General features: G+C 39.1%; 1 protein-coding gene across 1 annotated transcript; it reads left to right on the top strand.

The window, feature by feature from the left end:
* The first annotated feature begins 1,726 nt into the window (after nt 1–1,726).
* On the top strand, nt 1,727–2,685 carry LOC127135956 (uncharacterized). The gene is made up of 2 exons (XM_051062576.1): nt 1,727–2,222; nt 2,681–2,685. The coding sequence occupies exons 1-2, from the start codon at nt 1,727–1,729 to the stop codon at nt 2,683–2,685; spliced, it is 501 nt and encodes a 166-aa protein (XP_050918533.1).
* Nucleotides 2,686–24,718: the final 22,033 nt, after the last annotated feature.

Below are 24,718 nucleotides of genomic sequence, written 5' to 3'. Positions count from 1 at the left end.
GCTGTCAATCGATTGACACACAACATCAATCGATTGATCCTCTGCATTCTTTGAAAAACAGATATGTGAGATAGACCAATCGATTGGGCCTCCCTAACCAATCGATTGGCTCATGCTTAAACCTTCAAATCTCATTTCTTTGATGTTCCTAAATGTATTGCATCAACTATTAATCACTTGTCATGTTATACTTATATTGAATCAATGTTAAATGTGACAATTACATAACGAATCAAGTGAGTTAACCTAGGGATCATTTTTAGGCTATAAGTTAGACATGTAACTTAGATAACAGTAGAAAGCAACATTTATTCATACGATACCTATGTGAAGGTCGTAAATGAATGGGTGATATATTTGAGAGTGAGACGCTTTGTATGGAACATGCATTGTTATTGATTGTATATTGGTGAATGAAATCACCAGTGATTGATGAATCTAGTTATGTTTAATGGAATTGATCATGTATTCATAATGTTTTACCCTTGATGGTGTACATCCCTATTTGAGATGCTTAGATGAGTAAGCTGTGGGATGTGACTCCAATGATTCGTGCCTCAATTGGGTTTGAGCCCCAACCATGGCGGACATGGGGGATAGGTGGACACCAAAGTGGGTTAGAGGCTCATACAGTGAAAGATACCCAAAGTGGGTTAGAGTCCCATACGGGTGACGGTCGCTTGGATTGAGTTTGGAACTCATAGAGGACCCGATATCCACCGCGAATGTCGAATCATACGACAATGCATGAACTGAGCTTGTCGTAGACGTAGGTCCGCTCAGGGATTGATGTTTTGTGAATCTGAATAGCTACTTATTTGAGTTGTGAGAACTCAAGAGCATGTTGCCATACATTACGAGACTTTTCCCCATCACTTAAGTCTTTTTTCCTTGTTGACTTAAGTTGCATATTGATTAGAAAACCATGTAGAGCCGAGTGGGCCATAAGAAAGAAAACCCACTGGGATTTTTATCTCACCCCATGTTGTTGATTATTTTTCAGGTAGTTCCGAGCAGGCGACGGGTAAGGACAAGACAGAGTGATGTCTTGCTTACCTGATGTTTTTTATGGCTTCTCCGCTGTGTAGATACTTTTGAGATCATTCTACAATGATCTAGTTCCTAGTTTTATTCAGGGCACCTTTGTGTATATTTAGTGTCATGTAGTGTTTTCTTTTGGGCATGTAATATGTACACTATTTCTGCTAGGCGCTTATGTATTTCAGTACTAGTATTACGCTATGTATAATATGTATTCTAGACATATATTATATGTGGGTGTTACAATTAGTATCAGAGAAGGTCGTATCCTCGACCTAGCCATGAGATATTATAAGTATTCTTTTTTGCCTCATATGTGGGTTGTCATCATTGTCCTTGATGTTATATTCATAGTATTGAGCCTGATCAACTTAATTCTATTTGTATGACCTTCAGGATCATGGCTGACAGATGCAGAGGTCGTGGTAGACCCATAACTCAAAATTCAGATTCAGAACCACCAAGTGGTAGTAAAGGTTTTCACTGGCCTCAGTTTCTGCAACAGATGCAGCAACAACAGAACCAATTCATGCATCAGATGATGCAATAGTTGAATAGTGGTCTTCATCCTCAAGGGGTTCCACAAGAAGTTGCATGTGGTAGTTTCCGAGATTTCTTTCGCATGAATCCTTTTGAGTTCCATGATGGATTAAATCCTGTGAAGGCTCATGAGTGGGTAACCAGCATGGAGAGGATTTTTCAGATAGTGCATTGTAGTGAAGAGAATAAAGTTGTGTTTTCTTCTCACATGATGAGGGGTCCTGTTGTGAGGTGGTGGGAAAGCGCTTTGAATCTTATGACCAATCAAGGAGTACCTAGGGATTGGGAGCATTTTAATACTACTTTTCTAGATAAGTATTTTCCTAGCTCTTTGAGGACTCAGAAAGAATTTGAGTTTCAGCAGCTTAGACAGGGTAATATGTCAGTAGCTATGTATGCTGAAAAGTTTGAAGATATGGTTGCTTATTCTAGACAGGCCATGTACACACCAGATGAGAAGTGGAAGATCGATCAATTCCTTTTTGGTTTAAGAGGTGAAATTTCTCATAGTGTTTCTCAAAGAGAATTCACTACTTATGTTGAATTGCTAAGGCAATGCTATGTGGCTGAGAACAGTTTAAAGAAAGTTCAAGAAGAAAGGGATCAGTATAGGATTGGACAGGAGGACCAGGGAAGGCCAGGTAACCATTTTAGGCCTAGACCTCAATTTTTAAAAGGAAAACAAGTGCAGCATGTGTCGCATTACGCGAAAAACCGGCGGGAAAACAAGAACAACAGAGCCGCCACCGTGCGTTATTTATCCCAAAAGAGGGAAAGGAAACGCTCAGAGTAAACCTGGAAAAGACATGGTCTCGCGACCAAAGAGAATGGGATCGGGAGTCGGTTATGCGAAGGGAAGGTATTAGCACCCCTACGCATCCGTCGTACTCGACGGGATCCACGCACTAAAGGAAGGAAAATGGTTGCTAAAACACTGCTCAAACACACACACACTGGCTGAAAGAGACACGAGAAAACAGACAAGACTGAAACTGACTCGGCAGGATATCGCATCCTGGGCCTACTTAGTCTATCAGGCATAGACATCAGAGTCGAAGTAGTTCGGACTGGGGAAACTGTAACACCCGAATATTGTTAGATTAAATTAAATATTATTTTTATATGATTATTTGAAGGTGAAATGAATTATTAAATAATATTGGGAATTACTATTATTATTATTATTATAGATGTTATTTATTTTAGTAATAATTAAATAAATAAAATAAATGGAATATGAAGAGTGGAAGGGTAAAAGTGGAATTTGATAAGAGAGGCCAAAGGGAGAACTCAGGGTGTTTTTCACGTATTTTTGCCTCAGAGTCAGAAAAAGGGAGAAGCGCGGAAGAGAAAGAGAAGGAAGAGGAAGAGGCCAAAGATTGCTCAGAACTTCCTTCAATCCAAAGAGGTAAGGGGTCTGAACCTTATTAAACGATAATATGCTGAAAATGGGGAAATATTGGATGAACAAAATTGGGATTTTAATCGAAGGAATTCGTAGAAATTATATGCAATGATGTTAGGATTTGTGAAATCGAATAGGGGACTATTCGTATTAGATGATATGAGTGATTTTGTGTAAAATTTGGACTGTGGAAGGATGAATTTGGATAGATCTCGTAGCAGAGAAAGCCATTGCAGATCTGGAAATCTGGTTCCTGGTCATACGCGTATGGCACTAGGCAATACGCGTATGAGATGGCTGGTACGCGTATGGCGCTAGGCAATACGCGTATGGATGAGGAAGAGGATGTTTTGAACGTGGTTTGGTCTCTGTTGGTACGCGTATGGGAATGTGATACGCGTAGCATACGCGTATGGGCATGGGCAATACGCGTATGGATTTGGGCAGGCGTGGGCAATACGCGTATGGGCATAGGCAATACGCGTATGGGCAGACTTGTGGTTTTCCTGGGCTGTTGTTGTGCAGTTGTTGGTTGTTTAGGCTGAGCGAGGTAACTTAGCTGATGCATGATATACGAGGGATCATTTCCCGTTGTTTGAGTAGTAGGGATATTAATAGAGTATACTAAAATTGTGTTGATTATGTGGCATGATGTGATATGCTTTTGCGATAAAATGTATTAATGATGATGATAACATGACTATATGATGCTGTTGTTGCTATGTTGATTATGATGCATGTGTGGTGTGCATGCATTCATGAAAGGCCGATGCCTAGTGATGAACGGACTGAGTTCTAATGATGTTGTTGACTCCGGGCTTGTGGAGAGGCTTGGTTCCTTGCGGGGAACTCGGATTCTATGGTGATGAATCTGGGAGTGGTGATCCTGTAGTTGGTCACAAAATGGGTATACCGAGTCGTGTTGAGTCATGCATGGGTGTGTGCATTGCATTTGATATGTTGTTTTGTTGATGTTCATGAGTATGTTGATTATGATGATTATGATGAGCTGTGTTGGCATATGTGAAATATATTTATGTTTATATTTCTGTCGTTATATTATCATTTAATAATGTAATTCTCACCCCTTCTGCATGTGTTTATGTTCATCTATGATGAGCAATGTGCAGATAAAGAGGAGTACCTATTGTTGAGGTTTGAAGAATAAGTGTAGAGTTATTCTACAGAGTCGAGTCAAATGCTCTGGTCATGTGACACCGGGGTTATGGGATTCGATAGATAATTGGTTATTATTTACGTTGTTTATGATGACTAATATGTTGAGATGTTTTGTTGAGATAATGTTGAAACATTATTATGAATTGTTATATGATGAATGATAATACTTGTGTTGTTGTCCGCTGCGAAGTTTTAATAAAACAAATAAAATGTTTTATGTTGCGATGCGATAAGTGTTATGTTGTAAGAAATGTAAACTCTTCTACGTGTTGTACTCTGATAATTTATTTAAATATGTCGTTTGGGTAGAAGGGTGTTACATTAGTGGTATCAGAGCATTGTCAGTCCAGTCGAGTTATAATGTGATGTTTTCCCTGCTGGTCGATTAGTGTAAATGACACTGTCGATATTTAACGGTTGTGGTGGTGTTGTGCAGAGTATGGCTGGAGAAAATGACCGTGCGATTGCTGAGGCTCTGGCTGCTATAGCGCAGGCTATGCAGGCGCAGCAGAATCCGCCGGTCGACGAGTTTAAGAATTTGGGAAGGTTTCTGAAGAATAACCCTCCTACATTCAAAGGGCGCTATGATCCAGATGGTGCTCAGATTTGGCTGAAGGAAATTGAGAAGATTTTCCGGGTGATGACGTGTACTGAAGCACAGAAGGTGCAGTTTGGTACGCATATGTTATCTGAAGAGGCTGAAAACTGGTGGGATAACACTCGCCAGAGAATTGAAGTAACAGGTACTGAGATGACTTGGGAAAGATTCAAGACGGTCTTTCTGGAGAAATATTTTCCTGCTGATGTGCGATGTAAGAAGGAGATGGAATTCCTAGAACTGAAGCAGGGTAACATGTCTGTTGCTGATTACGCTTCGAAGTTTGAGGAGCTGGTGCAGTATTGCCCTCATTATAATGGTGCTGATGCTGAGGAATCCAAGTGTGTCAAGTTTGAGAACGGGTTGCGTCCCGAGATCAAATAAGGCATTGGTTACCAGGAGATTCGTAGGTTTCCTACACTGGTTAATAAGTGCAGGATATTTGATGAAGATAGCAAGGCTAGAACTGCTCATTACAAGAGTCTTAGTGAGAAGAAGAATAAGGATCGTGGTAGTCCTTATGCATCTCCGAATGGTAAAGGTAAGCAGAAAGTGGTAGATGAGAAGAAGCCAAGTGGGGGAGGATCTTCCATAGCTGGTAAATGTTTCAAGTGTGGCGAGCCAGGCCACCGTGCTGATAGCTGTACCAAGAAAGTGCTGAGATGTTTCCGATGCGGTCAGGCTGGTCATAGAGTTACTGAATGTAAGGATGCTGGTCCGACATGTTTTAATTGCGGAGAGAAAGGCCATATCAGTTCGCAGTGCTCGAAACCGAAGAAGGCGGCTACTGCAGCTCATACTACTGGTAGGGTGTTTGCTCTGAGTGGGGCTGAAGCTCCTAAAGAAGACAATCTGATTAAAGGTACTTGCTTGATTAATAATGTTGAATTGCTTGCTATTGTTGACACTGGTGCTACTCATTCTTTCATTTCGTATGAGTGTGCGACCAGGATTGGTGTGATTATGTCGTCCCTAGGCGGAAGTATGGTGATAGATACTCCTGCTAATGGTTCTGTGAAGACTTCTGTGGTCTGTCGAGGTTGTCAATTGACGATCTTTGAGAGAGAGTTCGTGGTTGATTTGGTGTGCTTACCCTTGCACCAAATTGATATTATTCTGGGAATGAATTGGCTAGAATTCTATGGCGTGTTTATCGACTGCTATAGGAAGACGGTGCGGTTTTCTGAAGTTGGTGAGAATGATGAGGCAAGATTTCTATCTGCTAGGCAGGTGGGGGATTTTGTGAAAGATGAAGCTCAGATATTCGCTTTATTTGCGTCTCTGCAAGCGGATAAGAAAGTGGTGAGTGTAGATTTGCCTGTTGTCTGTGAATTTCAGGATGTGTTTCCGGAAGATGTAAGTGATTTACCTCCAGAACGTGAAGTCGAATTTGCCATTGACTTAGTACCAGGTACGAGTCCAGTGTCGATGTCTCCTTATAGAATGTCGGCAACTGAATTAGTTGAATTGAAGAAGCAACTTGAAGAATTGCTTGAGAAGAAGTTTGTGCGTCCAAGTGTTTCTCCTTGGGGTGCACCAGTATTGTTAGTGAAGAAGAAGGAAGGTACGATGAGGTTGTGTGTCGATTATCGGCAGTTGAATAAGGTGACTATCAAGAATCGGTATCCATTGCCGAGGATTGATGATTTGATGGACCAGTTGGTTGGAGCTCATGTTTTCAGTAAGATTGATTTGCGGTCGGGTTATCATCAGATCCGAGTGAAGTCAGATGATATTGCGAAGACTGCTTTTCGTACGAGGTATGGTCATTATGAATACACTGTGATGCCATTCGGTGTATCTAATGCTCCAGGTGTGTTTATGGAATATATGAATCGTATATTTCATCCGTACCTTGATAATTTTGTTGTGGTGTTCATAGATGATATATTGATATATTCTAAGACGGAAGAAGAGCATGCAGGACATCTGAGAATTGTTTTGCAGGTGTTGAGAGAAAAGGAATTATATGCAAAGTTATCTAAATGTGAGTTCTGGTTGAAGGAAGTGAGTTTCCTGGGCCATGTGATTTCGAGTGGTGGGATTTCTGTTGATCCTGCCAAAGTTGATGCCGTATTACAGTGGGAGACTCCGAAGTCTGCTACTGAGATACGCAGTTTTCTGGGGTTAGCTGGTTATTATCGCAGATTTATTGAAGGCTTCTCTAAGTTGGCATTGCCGTTGACGCAGTTGACTAAGAAGGGTCAAGTATATGTGTGGGATGCAGCTTGTGAAGCGAGTTTTGTTGAGTTGAAGAGGCGGTTGACCAGTGCTCCAGTGTTGATCTTGCCTAATCCTGGTGAGTCCTTCGTTGTTTATTGTGATGCTTCCTTGATGGGTCTTGGTGGTGTTTTGATGCAGAATGGTAAAGTTGTAGCTTATGCTTCTAGACAGTTGAGAGTTCATGAGAGGAATTATCCTACGCATGATCTAGAACTTGCAGCTGTTGTATTTGTGTTGAAAATGTGGAGGCATTATCTGTATGGTTCCAGATTCGAAGTGTTCAGTGATCACAAGAGTCTGAAGTATCTGTTTGATCAGAAAGAGTTAAATATGAGGCAGAGAAGGTGGTTAGAATTACTGAAGGATTTTGACTTTGAATTGAGTTATCATCCCGGTAAGGCTAATGTAGTTGCAGATGCGCTGAGTAGGAAGTCTCTACATATGTCTATGATGATGGTTCGGGAACTTGAGTTAATTGAACAGTTCCGTGATATGAGTTTGGGTTGTGAAGTTTTCGCTGATAGTGTAAAGTTGGGTATGCTGAAGTTGACTAGTGGAATTCTGGAAGATATTCGGAATGGTCAGCAAGTTGATGTCGCTCTAGTTGATCATATTACTATGGTTAACCAGGGTAATGGTGGTAATTTTGAGATCGACGAGAATGGCATCCTGCGATTTAAAGGTAGAGTTTGTGTTCCTGAGGTGTCTGAATTGAAAAAGAGTATTCTTGAAGAGGGCCATAGGAGTGGATTGAGTATCCATCCAGGTGCAACTAAAATGTATCAAGATTTGAAGAAGTTGTTTTGGTGGGCTGGGATGAAAAGAGATGTTGCTAAGTTTGTGTATGCCTGTTTGACTTGTCAGAAGTCAAAGATTGAACATCAGAAACCGGCAGGTATGATGCAACCTTTGAAGATTCCTGAATGGAAGTGGGATAGCATTTCCATGGATTTTGTGACAGGATTGCCGAGGACGGTGAAAGGTAATGATTCTATTTGGGTGATTGTGGATCGATTGACTAAGTCGGCGCATTTCTTGCCGATGAAGATTAATCACTCTTTAGAGAAGTTGGCAGAGTTGTATATTGAGGAGATAGTGAGGCTGCATGGTATTCCATCCAGTATTGTGTCTGATAGAGATCCCAGATTTACTTCTAGATTTTGGGAAAGTTTGCAGAAAGCGTTGGGGACTAAGTTGAGGTTGAGTTCAGCTTATCATCCTCAGACTGATGGTCAGACTGAAAGAACTATCCAATCCTTGGAGGATTTGTTGAGAACTTGTGTGTTGGAGCAGAGTGGTTCTTGGGATAGTTATTTGCCGTTGGTGGAGTTTACTTATAATAATAGTTTTCATGCTAGTATCGGTATGGCTCCATATGAAGCATTGTATGGTAGGAGGTGTAGAACTCCATTGTGTTGGTATGAATCAGGTGAGAGTGTTGTACTCGGACCTGAGATTGTGCAGCAGACGACTGAAAAGGTTAAGATGATTCAGGAGAAGATGAGAATTGCTCAGAGTCGTCAGAAGAGTTATCATGATAAGAGGAGAAAGGCACTTGAGTTCCAAGAGGGAGATCATGTGTTCTTGAGAGTTACTCCGGCGACAGGTGTGGGTAGAGCTTTAAAGTCTAAAAAGCTTACTCCGAGGTTTGTGGGTCCGTATCAGATTTTGAAGAGGGTTGGGGAAGTGGCGTATCGGATAGCTTTACCGCCGTCGCTTTCTAACCTGCATGATGTGTTTCATGTATCTCAGTTGAGAAAATATATTGCGGATCCTTCGCATGTTGTTCAGTTGGATGATATCCAGGTGAGGGATAATTTAACCGTTGAGGTGTTGCCAATTCGGATAGATGACCGAGAAGAGAAGACCCTGAGAGGTAAGAAGATTGCTCTAGTGAAAGTTGTTTGGGGAGGTCCAGCTGGTGAGAGCTTGACTTGGGAACGTGAAGATCAGATGAAGGAGTCGTATCCGGCTCTATTTGCTTGAGGTATGTTTTCGAGGACGAAAACTTCTAAAGTGGGGGAGAGTTGTAACACCCGAATATTGTTAGATTAAATTAAATATTATTTTTATATGATTATTTGAAGGTGAAATGAATTATTAAATAATATTGGGAATTACTATTATTATTATTATTATAGATGTTATTTATTTTAGTAATAATTAAATAAATAAAATAAATGGAATATGAAGAGTGGAAGGGTAAAAGTGGAATTTGATAAGAGAGGCCAAAGGGAGAACTCAGGGTGTTTTTCACGTATTTTTGCCTCAGAGTCAGAAAAAGGGAGAAGCGCGGAAGAGAAAGAGAAGGAAGAGGAAGAGGCCAAAGATTGCTCAGAACTTCCTTCAATCCAAAGAGGTAAGGGGTTTGAACCTTATTAAACGATAATATGCTGAAAATGGGGAAATATTGGATGAACAAAATTGGGATTTTAATCGAAGGAATTCGTAGAAATTATATGCAATGATGTTAGGATTTGTGAAATCGAATAGGGGACTATTTGTATTAGATGATATGAGTGATTTTGTGTAAAATTTGGACTGTGGAAGGATGAATTTGGATAGATCTCGTAGCAGAGAAAGCCATTGCAGATCTGGAAATCTGGTTCCTGGTCATACGCGTATGGCACTAGGCAATACGCGTATGAGATGGCTGGTACGCGTATGGCGCTAGGCAATACGCGTATGGATGAGGAAGAGGATGTTTTGAACGTGGTTTGGTCTCTGTTGGTACGCGTATGGGAATGTGATACGCGTAGCATACGCGTATGGGCATGGGCAATACGCGTATGGATTTGGGCAGGCGTGGGCAATACGCGTATGGGCATAGGCAATACGCGTATGGGCAGACTTGTGGTTTTCCTGGGCTGTTGTTGTGCAGTTGTTGGTTGTTTAGGCTGAGCGAGGTAACTTAGCTGATGCATGATATACGAGGGATCATTTCCCGTTGTTTGAGTAGTAGGGATATTAATAGAGTATACTAAAATTGTGTTGATTATGTGGCATGATGTGATATGCTTTTGCGATAAAATGTATTAATGATGATGATAACATGACTATATGATGCTGTTGTTGCTATGTTGATTATGATGCATGTGTGGTGTGCATGCATTCATGAAAGGCCGATGCCTAGTGATGAACGGACTGAGTTCCAATGATGTTGTTGACTCCGGGCTTGTGGAGAGGCTTGGTTCCTTGCGGGGAACTCGGATTCTATGGTGATGAATCTGGGAGTGGTGATCCTGTAGTTGGTCACAAAATGGGTATACCGAGTCGTGTTGAGTCATGCATGGGTGTGTGCATTGCATTTGATATGTTGTTTTGTTGATGTTCATGAGTATGTTGATTATGATGATTATGATGAGCTGTGTTGGCATATGTGAAATATATTTATGTTTATATTTCTGTCGTTATATTATCATTTAATAATGTAATTCTCACCCCTTCTGCATGTGTTTATGTTCATCTATGATGAGCAATGTGCAGATAAAGAGGAGTACCTATTGTTGAGGTTTGAAGAATAAGTGTAGAGTTATTCTACAGAGTCGAGTCAAATGCTCTGGTCATGTGACACCGGGGTTATGGGATTCGATAGATAATTGGTTATTATTTACGTTGTTTATGATGACTAATATGTTGAGATGTTTTGTTGAGATAATGTTGAAACATTATTATGAATTGTTATATGATGAATGATAATACTTGTGTTGTTGTCCGCTGCGAAGTTTTAATAAAACAAATAAAATGTTTTATGTTGCGATGCGATAAGTGTTATGTTGTAAGAAATGTAAACTCTTCTACGTGTTGTACTCTGATAATTTATTTAAATATGTCGTTTGGGTAGAAGGGTGTTACAGAAACGACACATGCTCGCTAGGGTATCGCACCCTATGCATACGTATCTTCTCGGACGAGAGGAGAATCAGAGCACTCGTAGCTCGGCTGACACGCACACAAACAAACACTGGCAAAGGCAAACGTGGAGCCTGAATGCCAATCACTGGACTTACATCAGCATCCGAACCAACAAACCCACACTGGAACCCAAATGCCACTCGATGGACTTACATCAGCTTCCAAGCACACAACAAGACAAAACAAAGACACAGGCGCCCGGAGAGATCAGCTCATCTCCTGCCTACGTACCTCATCTGGTATGAGGATCAGGGCGACGTAGTTCCCCTACAGAGGGATACAGGACTAGCCTAACCAGATAACAGAGGGAGACACAACACTAGGGAGACTACGACTCGAGCCTAGATGTTGTCATGCAAAATCATCCCTAAGTTAAGGTTTCTAGCTAACTTGCACAGGAAGCAAGCCTATCCTAAACATGACTTGCACAGGAAGCAAGCCACACCTAACCTAACTTGCATAGGAAGCAAGCTAAAGCAAACCTAACTTGCACAGGAAGCAAGCTAAAGCAAACACACAAGCACAAGTAGCACACACTATATGCAAGCAATGGGCTCAAACAAGGTCAGGTTTTAGTCGAGGGGTCATATCAACCTCAACAAACAAACCACTGGAACTGGGTAGTGTTAGCTCTTAACCTTGCCATTGAGGGGCTAAGGTGAAGCAGATGAAAGGTGAGTGAAGATGAGACTTCACAGCTCTTATCCCTGGCCTAGGAGAGCTTAAGACAGGAATGTGTGGGTTCAGAAGGTGGGAACCCTTCTACACATTTGACACTGACTCAACTGCACAACTGTACAAGATCTTGGGTTGGTATCTGCAATGCATCAACACAGTGGTGTGAGCAAAGCAGATGACACACAGAATAGCAGGGGATGGATTGCACGTCCCTTGTGTCTGCCAATGCCTCTTCACTTAGGAGGTCTTTAAATATGTACAAGGACAAATGTAAACAGTCACAAACATTGCCTCTTAAGGAGGACTTCAGACAGGTGCCTGGCCAAGTAACCGGCCAGGTCTTCCAGACTACATGGAGTAAGGAAATATACCTCAATGCAAATTGCTACTCAAGCAAAGCAAAGCAAAGTTCACAAGGAACTAAAAGCAACTAAAGATACCTGAAACCAGTCAGACAACATTAGTACACAAGTCAAAGTTAAATCAAAATGAAACAAAAGTCAACAGTCAACACAAGCAGATAAATATGCAATGCACAAAGCTCAAGGCATGTGAGCCAAGCAACCTACAAAACAAAATAGGTTAGTCATGATAAACAAGCAAACTCAATCAATTTGAATTGGTCTCATTGGGTAATTGTTGCTTAACCTGAAAACATGAACTCAAATGTGAGTAACAGGACCACTAGGACAAGCCTAGGGTCAAAAGGGGATGAGAAAGTCAAAACGGCAAATGGTAAGTGTCCAAAATCAAATTCAAACAATCAAGAAACAAACCCAATTGGTTTCACATTCATATCAATCATCATCATCATTTCATGAACAAATGAAGTCAAAGCATGGCATATGGAAGCTCATAGAAGTCAACAGCAAGACTCAACTAAAAACCAATCATAAACAAATCCAAAAATCATCAAATAAATCATGGTCAAACATAATCCACAGCATGGTAAGTGTCATTAGGAGTAACCAGAGAATCAAATTCAATTGCCCCATCGTCGATCATATCCTGAATTTTATTCTTCAGCGGCCAACAATCGTTTGTATCGTGCCCAGGGCTGTCGGAGTGGTACGCACACCTGGCGTTGGGATTATAACGAGGAGAAGTAGTGTTGGGCTTCATAGGAGGATCTCTGAGGGTAATTAAATTGGCCTTTAGCATACCCTGCAGTGCCTGTGCTAAAGTCATATTGATCTTGGTAAACTGCCTTCTCGGCCTGTCTTGTCTGTGTTGGAAGTTTTGAGATGGTGGTGCTGCAATCGTAACTGCTCCAACATCGTGGTCACGGTTTTTCCTGTCACGACCCTTTTGACCGTACACAGCATTGGATTCATTCTTTCCCTGATAGGACTTTTTGGTGCTTGCAGAGGTAGCTGCCTGTATCTTTCCACTTCGAATGCCGCTTTCAACCCGTTCACCGGTCAAGATAAGTTCAGTGAAACCTGATGAAGAACTTCCCAATAGATGGCTGTAGAACGGGCCAGTCAGTGTGCTCATGAACATGTCCACTAACTCTCGATCAGTCATAGGAGGTTTGACTCTGCCAGCCAAATCTCTCCATTTTTGAGCATATTCTTTAAAGCTTTCTTTAGATCCCATAGTCATATTCTGCAGCTGTAGCCGGGTAGGTGCTAATTCAGAATTATACTGGTAGTGCTCGTAGAAGGCCGTCGCTAAATCAGTCCAGGTGCGGATGTCAGAGCTCTCGAGCTGATAATACCATTCCAACTGAGTGCCAGACAGACTTTCTTGGAAGAAATGGATCCATAGTTTCTTATCAGTGGTATGCGGCTGAATCTTTCTCACATAAGCCCTTAAATGCATCTGAGGACAGGATGCACCATCGTACTTAGTGAAAGTGGGGATTTTGAATTTGCGTGGAATGGTCACATCGGAGACCAGACCCAAACTTTCGAAATCCAGACCAGGCGCCTTCTGACCCTCCATGGCTAGCATGCGTTCTTCCAGCAATCTGTACTTATCGTCTCTTGGAGAGTACTGTTCATTTTCATAGTTCTCATCGTCATCCTCAGGGTTGGAGAAATCAGCATTCTCTTCCTCTGAGTCATTCTCCGCCCCCTCTTCTGGACCATTCGGGATTCTAAATTTGATTCCCGTAGCCTGTCCTTTACGCCTTCTTCCCGGGTTAATGAAACTCACAGCTTTCTTGTCTTTCTTCTTTTCGACCAAAAGAGCCTTCAGTTCCTCCTGCCCCTTGGATAAGCTTAGCATCATCTCCTTGAATTGAGCGTTCTGAGTCTGGAGATCTTTGACAGTTTGTTCGAGATCCATTTTTCTGTGTGGAGGAAAACCGTGAGAACATTGATCCCTTTAGAGTACCTGTTATGCAATGTTATGTTATGCTATGCAATGTATGAAATTTTTTAAAGGACTTTTGGAATTTAACTTTACGTAAACCAATAAAAAAGGAAACCTTTTTTTTTTTTTTTTTTTTACAAAATGGAGCAAAGTTAAATCCCTAAGTCCTCGAAATGGTTAGTACAATGCCATGATGTTATGATGTCATGATGTTATGATGTCATGATGTTATAATGTTAAGTAAACAACAAGCACAAGCAAGTCATACAACCATCATTCCTAGGTTTTAAGGCTTGCATGAGTTCCATAGGTAAGTACCCTCCCCACTGAAGTTTGGTTGGTTCAACCTATCCTAGAATAGTAACCGGGTTCTAGAAGGATCTCAAATCATCGACCTTTCTTTAAGTCCACTTCAGTGCAACACCAAGTGGTTGACCGAAGCTTCCCTAAAGTCCAATCTCAAAGAGTGTAGTATCGAGTATCAACCAACCTCAGTCGGAACCGAAGTCAGTTATCTCACTACTTTCTAATGGCCAGGATGAGTCAATTAGGGTTCTAAAGGTCTGGTTAATGCTTTGATGACACCACGCGGAAGCCAAATTTTTCCTCAAGTGAACATGAGGAACATCAGGACAACCAAAGTGTCACATTAACCGTAGCCATCATTTTAACCATTCCAGTATACGCCGGATAGTCGCGATGATCTATTGCTACTTACCTAAGGTACACTAGATCCGGGTGTAGGATCTTTCACTCAAGCATAGGATACCCAAGCAATCCCTTAAAAGTAAATCAGACAATTTTAATAAGTGATCTTGTTTTTAAGGTAACCTCTCTTTATTGTCCCCAGCAGAGTCGCCAGTTCTGTCATACGGTGAACTGACTTGGGGTATTTTGCTTTTTATCGCAATGTCGCGGATAGCAAGAGTCGCCACCGACTTTTCTTTTATCCAATAAGGAAAGGTGGAAAAGAACAGGAAAGACCTCAATAGGGTTTGAAAGAGTCGCCACCGACTTTTCAATTAGCACCCTTTGTATCCATGGTTATCCATGGGCTCTTAATTGCTGGATCACTTATCTTTTTATCTGAAAAAGTGTCGGTGGATTGCTTAAAAAATGTTTGAAAGAGAGTTTGACTTTGTAATGATTCTCGTATGAATGTATACAAAGTATTTATCTCGTTTAATTTTGAAAGCGGTTTAGAAAAGGGTTTGAAAAGAGAATTTAACTTTGTAATGATTCTTGTATGAATGTATACAAAGTGGTTATCTCGTTTAGTTTTGCAATTGTTTAGAAAAATATAACTCGGTAATGATTCTTGTATGAATGTATACCAAGTGGTGATTTTTTAAAAGATGTTTTGAAAGGTGTGGGGTGTGAAAAATATTTTAGGTGGTGATCCAGTAATTGAGAGTTATACCTTCCTAAGGTCTTTATGAACGTTTCCTATCCTTATGAGGGTAAAACTGTCCTTACTATTGAGAAGTAAGTAGTTTTATCCTTTGGATGTAAAAGGGTCATCGTAGGGTCATCGATAGGTCATTGAAGGCAACAGTTGTAAGGATACCTTAGCATTCGAAGGGACGATCATCATTTAACCGTAGGCTACACCGAAGGGTCATCGAGGGACAAAATCGTATTTTCGAAGGCAACATCCGAGGGACCATGATTTATTTTATGATGATTTAATCGAAGGGTCTTTGCTAAGTGTATCCCTACATTCGCGGGACATGACCGTTATACCGTAATACCGTAGTACCGTAGGGCAACAAAGAGAGGTCCAAGATCACTTATTTAAGGTCATATTTTAAAGTCAATGAAGTAATTAAGTCCATACTAAAATCAATACATTAAAATTAATACATTAAAATTAATTATTAAAATTAACACATTAAAATTAATTAAGCAATTTAGGGTGAGCCTCCACAAGGGTATCCCACAAGTAAAGTGGAAGACCTAACGGCGGTCTTTTTTCTGGGACATATGAACCTTCGCAAAATTCAACAAACGGGTTAGCATATCAAATCAGGGTGCAATCGAGGATTACACCGCAAAAGAAGATACAACAGCATGAATGTCAGGAAAAACAGTGCATAATTAACATAGAATAGATCAGGTTACGCATAGAACATAACAAGTATCAATGGCTGTCCCGTTCGCCTCTGCCTCGCCTAGCGAAGGCCTAGCGAACACTCGCTACATGCTCGCTTAGCGATGTGCTAGCGAGCGGCTGCGGGTTTTGAATTTCAGAACAGTATGACTTCAACCTGCGGCATGGCTTATGGCATTCAACACATAATTACATGGTTCAGCATTCACAATATTCAGGCACACTTAAATTCACATGCAAAACCTCAAATATGTTTATGAATTCAATTATAATATCACATGCAAGTTAAGAACATAAAGCGGTATCACATGCAAATTAAGAAAATAAAGCGATAATAGTAATGCAAACCTGTTTGCAACCGAATTGTAACCTTGAGTTGGCCGATCGGATCGAATTGAGCGGAAGTGACCTTGCTGCCGCCGGCTTTTCCTTCAGGGCTTCCTTTAGGGTTTTCCGTCCGTGAGCGCTAGGGTTTGCTTGCTAGAGTTCTCCTCTCTCCTTTTTTCGTTTCCCCTTCATTACTGAAGTGCTGGTATTTATAATGCTCTTTTTCATGACCTAATGGGCTCAGAACGAAGCCCGAAATTTTTTGTTGTCTGTCAGCCTCGCTAGGCGAGCTGGTAGCGAACGTTTGCTTCGCTAGGCGAGCGTGTAGCGAACGTTCGCTAGGCGAGCGTGTAGCGAACGTAACGTTCGCTAGGCGAGCGTGTAGCGAACAGGCCAGTTTGGGCCATTTTCTGGATTGGGCCATTCGTGAGCTGGGAGAGAGAGAGAGAGAGAGAGAGAGAGAGAGAGAGAGAGAGAGAGAGAGAGAGAGAGAGAGAGAGAGAGAGAGAGAGAGAGAGAGAGAGAGAGAGAGAGAGAGAGAGAGAGAGAGAGAGAGAGAGAGAGAGAGAGAGAGAGAGAGAGAGAGAGAGAGAGAGAGAGAGAGAGAGAGAGAGAGAGAGAGAGAGAGTTTTTCCATAAAAGAAAGATGAATATTGATGATTATTACCGTTGCATTCTTACTCTGTTGTTGAAGAGAAGTTTAATTGTTTCCATGTGTATGTACTCTGCATTACATCCTCATACCAAAAACATTAAAGAACACAAATTCAAAAACATTAAAGAATAATTTAATTTTATACATTGAGTTATTTATTGATTTGCTTGAAAAAAACGGTTAAATAAAGTCACGTCACACTGTAATTTTCTCAATTCAAACAAAATTTAATGTGTAAATATTACATATTATAAATAAAATTTAATATGTATCTGAATAAATATCATATTTTTTATCATATAAATAATTTATATTAAAATCAAACTTATAAAAAAAGACGTTATTAATATTTTCACGTGTAAGCGTAATAAAAAAAGCGGACAAACGGGCACGGAGTGCCTGTTTGAACGCTAGTAATAATAATAATAATAATAATAATAATAATAATAATAATAATAATAATAATAATAATAATAATAATAATAATAATGAAGAAGAAGAAGAAGAAATTAATTATATATATAGTTACCACAAGTATCTTGATCCTTAACATTTGTGACTACTCTTTGCTGTCTCTAGTCAAAGTTGGTTGGAACATCATCATCATTTGAGTTGAAGAGTATTGGAACTGACTCCATTTTGGAGGAAGAAACTTGACTTGGTATTTTGAGTCCAGTGTATGAAGCAATAAACTCTTCGCTAGTCCCCATACTCCAGCTTGGCTTGTCTTTCATTGTCTATCATAAACTCAACTTCCTAGAATACCAGACTCACTACTCAACAAATGTATGTTACTCCGCATCCATCTCAAGACAAGGAATCCATTACACACACTTGTGACCATAATGTCGTTATCACATACTTTTCTTAATACAAAGGTTTAACTTTTTCCTCTACATTCCCTCCTCAATAATGTGAATGATTATAAATTACACATCCCTATCTTAGCCTCAATGAAATCCTCATGACTCCATAGTGTTCTTATCTGAAGTGCATTCCACTATAGTAGTTGTAATGCAAGGTTTACATTGCTCCCAAACTCTATAACTACTTCTTTTCTAAGGTAATTCTATCAACTCCAATTACATAACCATTCTACTAGAATTCTTTAAATCCAATTTACTTGCTCTTTTCCTAAATCAGATCTCCTTCAACCAAAACCCACTAGAGCTTCTGTTACTATATAATGTGTGATCTCTCCTTGACACAATATCTTATAATTGATCCTTAGATAACTCAACATTCCATAATGGTCTCTTACTAACACTGAATCCCTATCAAACTATCTTGAACCTAATATCCCTATTTAAGTCTGAATATACTTGATTTATCTTCTACACTTCATTTGGTGCATAAATGTTTCACTTGGAATGGGCATTCATGTCCTCGAGTCTCTTCTTAGACTTCACCACTACCTTAGACTCTTACAAAGGTGTCAAACGTCCTTATCTCTCAAGCTCTCAACCACTTAGAAGGTACCATTCTGAACATACTCCCTGAAATACTCTCGTTCTTCCAAGATATTCTAGTGACCTTAGAAATTGAAACACCAATGCACTATCTCACTTCTAGACCTTATGACATATGTACAACATAACCATCCTTTCTCCTTCACTACATGGAATTACTTACAATACTTATATGGAATTACTTACAATACTTATTCCATATCAGTGGGTCAAACTTATTCTACTAGCAGATTCACATATTTCTCAAAACTCTGAAAATTCATCCATCAGAAATTCCCAGTTCACGACTCCTTTAGCACTACAGGATTTCTTGAACAATAAACCTCTCTTCAATTACACATTACCAAAGTTACAACTTCTACTAAGGCTTCAACTGAATTAACCAGTTCTCCTCACTATCAAACTCTTGACTTGAGTCCACCCTTGAAATACAAGCTCTACACCACCTTCGGAGTCCTCATGGTCGCTAAACCCATGATTCTACCTACCACGCACATAACATTAGGTTGATCAGGGCCAATACTACTTACAGTGATATTAAGAATCATGTTGGCTAAACACACATATGACGCAGGAATAGATTTACTTATGATGTTTCAAGGCTAGGTCAAGAATCGACCTGCTCTGATATCAACTGTAATAGCCTGTATAATATACGTCTAGAATATACATTATACATAGCATTAATTGATACTGATCCAACATAAGTGCCTAAAGGCATAATTATATACATGTCTATAATATAAAATACAACATATGGAACATGTCACACAATATTTCCTAAATAAAACTCTTAGAACTATGTACAATATTTACAATTATACAAAATCCACATCAGAAGATCATAGTAAAAGCTTCCCTTGAAACATCAATGTGTAACTCCTCTTATATAGTATAACCTGCAAACAACACCTGAAAAGCAACAAAAATATTTGGGTGAGATAATAATCTTAGTGAGTTCTCCTATCTTATGGGTCCACTCAGCTCAACAGGATTTCTACTCGATTCTAACTCAAGTATTCATCTTTCGTTACTTATGCATCACTCGCACCTTGTAACTTAAACTTGAGTAAATAAGGGATAATTGCAATGTATGGAAACATGTCACTTGAGTGCATCCACTCAATAAATCACTATTCGGATTCACGAAACATCAATCCCCAAACGGACCTATGTCTAAGCCTGGCTAGGTTCATGCATGCTCGTATGATTCGACTTCCACGGTGGATATTGGGTCCTCTATGAGGCTTAAACCCCAATTCAAGTGAATGTCACCCATATGGGCCTCTAACCCACTTATGGTATCTTTCACCGTATGGGCCTCTAACTCACTTAGGATTCCACCTTTCTCCCATGCTCGCCATGGTTGGGACTCAAACCTAATTGAGGCACGAATTATTGGAGCCATATCCCCACTTACCGCTTTACCTAAGCCTTTGAAGTGGTATATGCATAATCACAACTAATTTCGAATACGTGATTAGGTCTCAATAACAAATAGGACTTTCATAGCAACGCTCCTCACCAAAATAGGACTTTTGGAACAAAAGTTCCTCACCAAAATATCAAACAAATTCTCATGATATCATATCAATTCTCATGGCATCATAACGTGATCCGTTCTTATTACATAAAATCACACATGTTCCATACAAAACATATTGATTTGTTTATCAGGTGAATATTGGGCCACGATACACACCTAGGTACCGTTGCGCCCAAGCATCACTGTATACCCATTTCCATAACCTAGATTATCTTTCTAAGTTATTAATCAAGTTATTGTCCTAGGTTTTCCCACTCATCTTCATAAGGTTATAAAACATCTTATTTCACATTCAACACAACAATAATGTTAAGCATTCATCATAATATAATTCATAGCATTTATAAGGCACATAATATACTGTAACATGGTACAAGAATAATAGGCTTTTACTTTATCTTTCTATCGCATCCGTCTGCGTCCAAAACGGAGTTACAACACTCAAATAATCTAACAATCAAACTTAATCAAGAATATAGGTTAACACTTGTTCCTTTCACACATATTCAACAACAAGAGCTTAGCCAAGTGCTTCAAACAATTTCTTTCACATTTCTGAGCTTAATCGATTGGTTCTGCTTTTTCTTCATAAATTCATCTGTTAACTCAATATGTTCCAACCATAACCATCTCTAATTCATTCTGACAACCCAACCAACATGAGCATCATGAAAAACAAGAAACAACGCCATAATCCATCACAAAGCATCAATAACAACATACATGAGATCCTAACATCATATTATGGTTAACAACAACAACATAATTCATAAAACCATCTCTAAATGGTGAAATTGATGTAATAGAGATGATTCGGTGGTGATGATCATGATCTTCATGGTTTCCTTCCTCTCCTCCCAAGCTCTTCTCTTCCTCTTTCTCCTCTTCTCTACTTTTCTCTATTTTTTTCTTCTTCTGATAACTCTCTCTATCTTCTGTTTTCCTTCTTATCCACTTCTTCTTTTCTGCTTTCTTTCTATACCACACAAATATATATATTATCATATTAAGTAGTAATACAAAATATCTCAATTGATATTTTGTCTTCTAGTACCAATTGACCAATTACTATTGTTATCAAAATATTCCATCTCTATCTTCTCATTTCCTTCTTATCCACTTCTTCTTTTCTTCTTTCTTTCTATACCACACAAATATATATAACATATAATTAATATATATATATATATATATATATATATATATATATATATATATATATATATATATATATATATATATATATATATATATATATATTATAATATTAGGCAGTAGCACAAAATATCTCAATTGATATTTTGTCTTCTAGTACCAATTGACCAATTATTATTGTTATCAAAATGTCCCCTCTTGTATTTATTAATAATGGTCCTTCCCTTTTAATAAGGATTGATCTCTTCAATATTCATTGGTTATTCTATTGGTCCCAACTGACAACATTTAAATCACATAGGAGCTCTAATTGTTCCAACTGACAAGAGATAGAGTACATAGGAACTCAATTGGTTTCAACTGATAACTAATTAAGCATTTAAGGGAATATAGGATATTATGGCCATGACGGGAGTCATGGTCATGACGACCATACCCGTCATGGTGTTGAAGCTTGACTTTTTCTAATTTTGTCTTCTAGTGGTGATGACCCCCCCCCCCTTCCCACGTCATGACGGGCGTCATGCTGGCAAGGTGGGCATCATGACAGTGCAGAACTTGGTTTGTGCTCTGGTTTTCACCGTTTCGCATCATTTCTGAAATTCTAGTTAACAGACTTTCGATGTCACACGGGATGTTATGACATCCAATTCTGCGCAGACAAGAATTATGCAGAACTTAAAAGGTAAGTCCAGTAAATAACACAAGGAATTGTTTACCCAGTTCGGTGTCACACACACCTACGTCTGGGGGCTACCAAGCCAGGGAGGAAATCCACTATTAGTAGTATCAATTCAGACCTTAAACCAACTGTTTAACCCTATCACTTAATACCTACCCAATGCAATTTCAATCTTACTCTAATATCAGAGTTCCTACTCACTCCCCCTCAATCACCTCAGTGATTACAACCTTTAATTAAGATTAAAGATAATTGTGAAGTCACACTTCAAACAACTCTTGATTGTGCTTAACAGCTTTAATCAAGATACACAGCACACACGCTTAAAAGCTTTGAGTGACACAACACTTATAACTCAATGAACACCCTAGTCCAATGCAATCATCTAAGTGATAATTACTTGGCTCACGAGATACACCTAATACAAGACACACACAAAAATACAGCAGTGAAGTATAATGGACCAACAAAATCTTCACGCCTAAAATCCCCGAGTTCTGAATGAAGGATAGTCATCCTTTTATATTGCAGCACTTGGGCCTTGTACTTGTATTTCTTGAAATTAAGGTCAAGTAAGTTAACCTAATTTCCACATATTATGGTACTAACAAATAGGCTATTTGTTAGGTTCATTAATTGTAGCTTAGTTGTTAGTTTCCTGGATTTTAGCTCAGCTGTTGACTTCCTGAAGAATAGCCTGAGAAAACTGCTGAAACATAAAAACTAACCAACCTACAATTTAGCATATGCTGTCAGGAATGAATGTCACAACATTCAGTTTGACGTCCACATCATAGACCATATGCTAAGTCTGTTTTTCCTGAAAACAGACTGTACAAAGTGTTGTACTGTACAGGACCACTCAGTCCATACTTCAGTATTAGCTTACATTAATAAATGTCACAATATCCAATTTGACATTTACACAAAGAGCCTTATGCCATGGTCTATTGTTCTCCTGAAGAACAGACTGAGATACATACTGAAATGTAGCAGAAAACCAATCTGCCTATTATTCAGTATATGCTGTCAATGATGAATGTCATAACATCCAGTTTGACATTCAGACAGTAGGCCTTATGACAGGTCTGTTATTTCCTTGATAAACAGACTGAAAATAAATACTGAGTTATAACAGAACACCAACTGTTCTATTCCTCAGTATCTGCTGTCAGGGATGAATGTCATAACATCTAGTTTGACATTCAGTAAGTCCTGTATTAGCTAAACCTGCAGCATACTACTCAAGTATGTCATGACATCAGTCAAGACATCAGAGTACAGCTAGATATTCTAACACACAATGCAGTCAAACAAACATCTCCACAGCATGTCATGACATCAGTCAAGACATTAGAATCCAGCTAGTGTTTTACCATAAAATGCAGCCAATCAAACATCTACAACTTCTTCACACGATCATTCTTGCAATCAAAACACCTGAAACATAGTACAATTACAAACATAAACTTATAAAAATAAAGATAAAAATACTCATATTTGCAAGTATATCAAGTCGGAAATGTGATGCTTTTCCAAGTTATCAAACTCCCCTACACTTGAACCATTGCTTGTCCTCAAGCAAGTTAGCTAGCATAAAATCAATTAATTGTAGTAGCATGATACAAAAAACATAAAGCATAGAAAAGTATCAAAACTACTCTTACATGGATTATGAAAATTATCTCGGCTAGGATCAACTCAATAGGTACTAATGCAACACTAAGGACATTGTGACAACACAAATCACTCTTGTGGACACAAGTCACCTTTTTATTTAATCATTAGCATGTGACCTGTTAGGTCTGATACATAATGATTGGTTGCATTTTGGAAAAACAAGTATTATTGACAGATGTTGAACAAGATGTCCTAACATGTTGATTCAACATTGGAGTATGATCATTTTTAGTAACTTGTGAGATTTGTTTTCTTCTTGATTTATCTGAAGATACTTTGAAGATTTAGTTCACGAATTATGTAGATCTTTTTCTAAAAAGAAAAAGACTATTTTGCCTTGACTTATTTACATTGTAACGATGTCAAAATATTTTGGGAAACTACTGATCTGATTGAAATCAAATTTGTTGAAGATTGTGCAGAGATCTTGGATCTGCTTTAAATCAAGCCTGAAGCCTGTGTCTTTCCACTACTACTTATAGATCGGTTCTAACCCTAAGAAGGAAATGAATCAGTGCATAATATTATTAAAATTAGGGTTTCGTGTATGTGCATTGTGTGAGCCATTCAAGAATCTCCTTAATACTTGAATTGGACCTGGTTTTTTGAGTTATAACAAACAATCCCTCAGAAGCTTTTAAGCAAGAGTGGATTGCGTTTTTTTATTATAAGTTGTTGTATGGTTGAAGGGAAGTGAGAGGGGTCTCATATCTAGGAGAGACTTAGATAGAAACATCCACGGGTAAATATTAGGTGAGAAGTCTGTAAAACCTGAGGTTGTTTAGGACTTCAAACTAATTATGTGATAGTAGATTTCCTTTCTGGCATGGTAGCCCCTAGATGTAGGTGACGTTGCACTGAGCTGGATTAACAACTGACTGTGTTATTTCCTATCATATTGTTATTTAAATCCTAATATTTTTTGTGGTATGATAATATGTTGAACCTATTGTTGTGACATCGTGTACGACATCTAGGATCTGCATACCAGAATTTCAATTGGTATCAAAGTAGGCATCCTGCTCTATTTTTGGGTGAGATCCGGGGAAGATACTTTATGGTACCATGGACAAGGAAGGAGGATTGAACAACAAACCCTACATCTTAGATCGATCCAACTATGACTATTAGAAGGCAAGGATGGTGGCATTATTAAAATCTATGGATGACAAGACATGGAAAGTTTTCATCAAGGG

This window comes from Lathyrus oleraceus, chromosome 4 (assembly GCF_024323335.1).
Source record: "Lathyrus oleraceus cultivar Zhongwan6 chromosome 4, CAAS_Psat_ZW6_1.0, whole genome shotgun sequence".
Taxonomy (NCBI): domain Eukaryota; kingdom Viridiplantae; phylum Streptophyta; class Magnoliopsida; order Fabales; family Fabaceae; genus Lathyrus; species Lathyrus oleraceus.
This window is presented reverse-complemented; position numbering and strand designations above follow the sequence as displayed.

Coding starts and splice junctions, on each gene's coding strand:
- LOC127135956 (XM_051062576.1), top strand. CDS start 1,727: ATGGAGAGGATTTTTCAGATAGTGCATTGTAGTGAAGAGAATAAAGTT.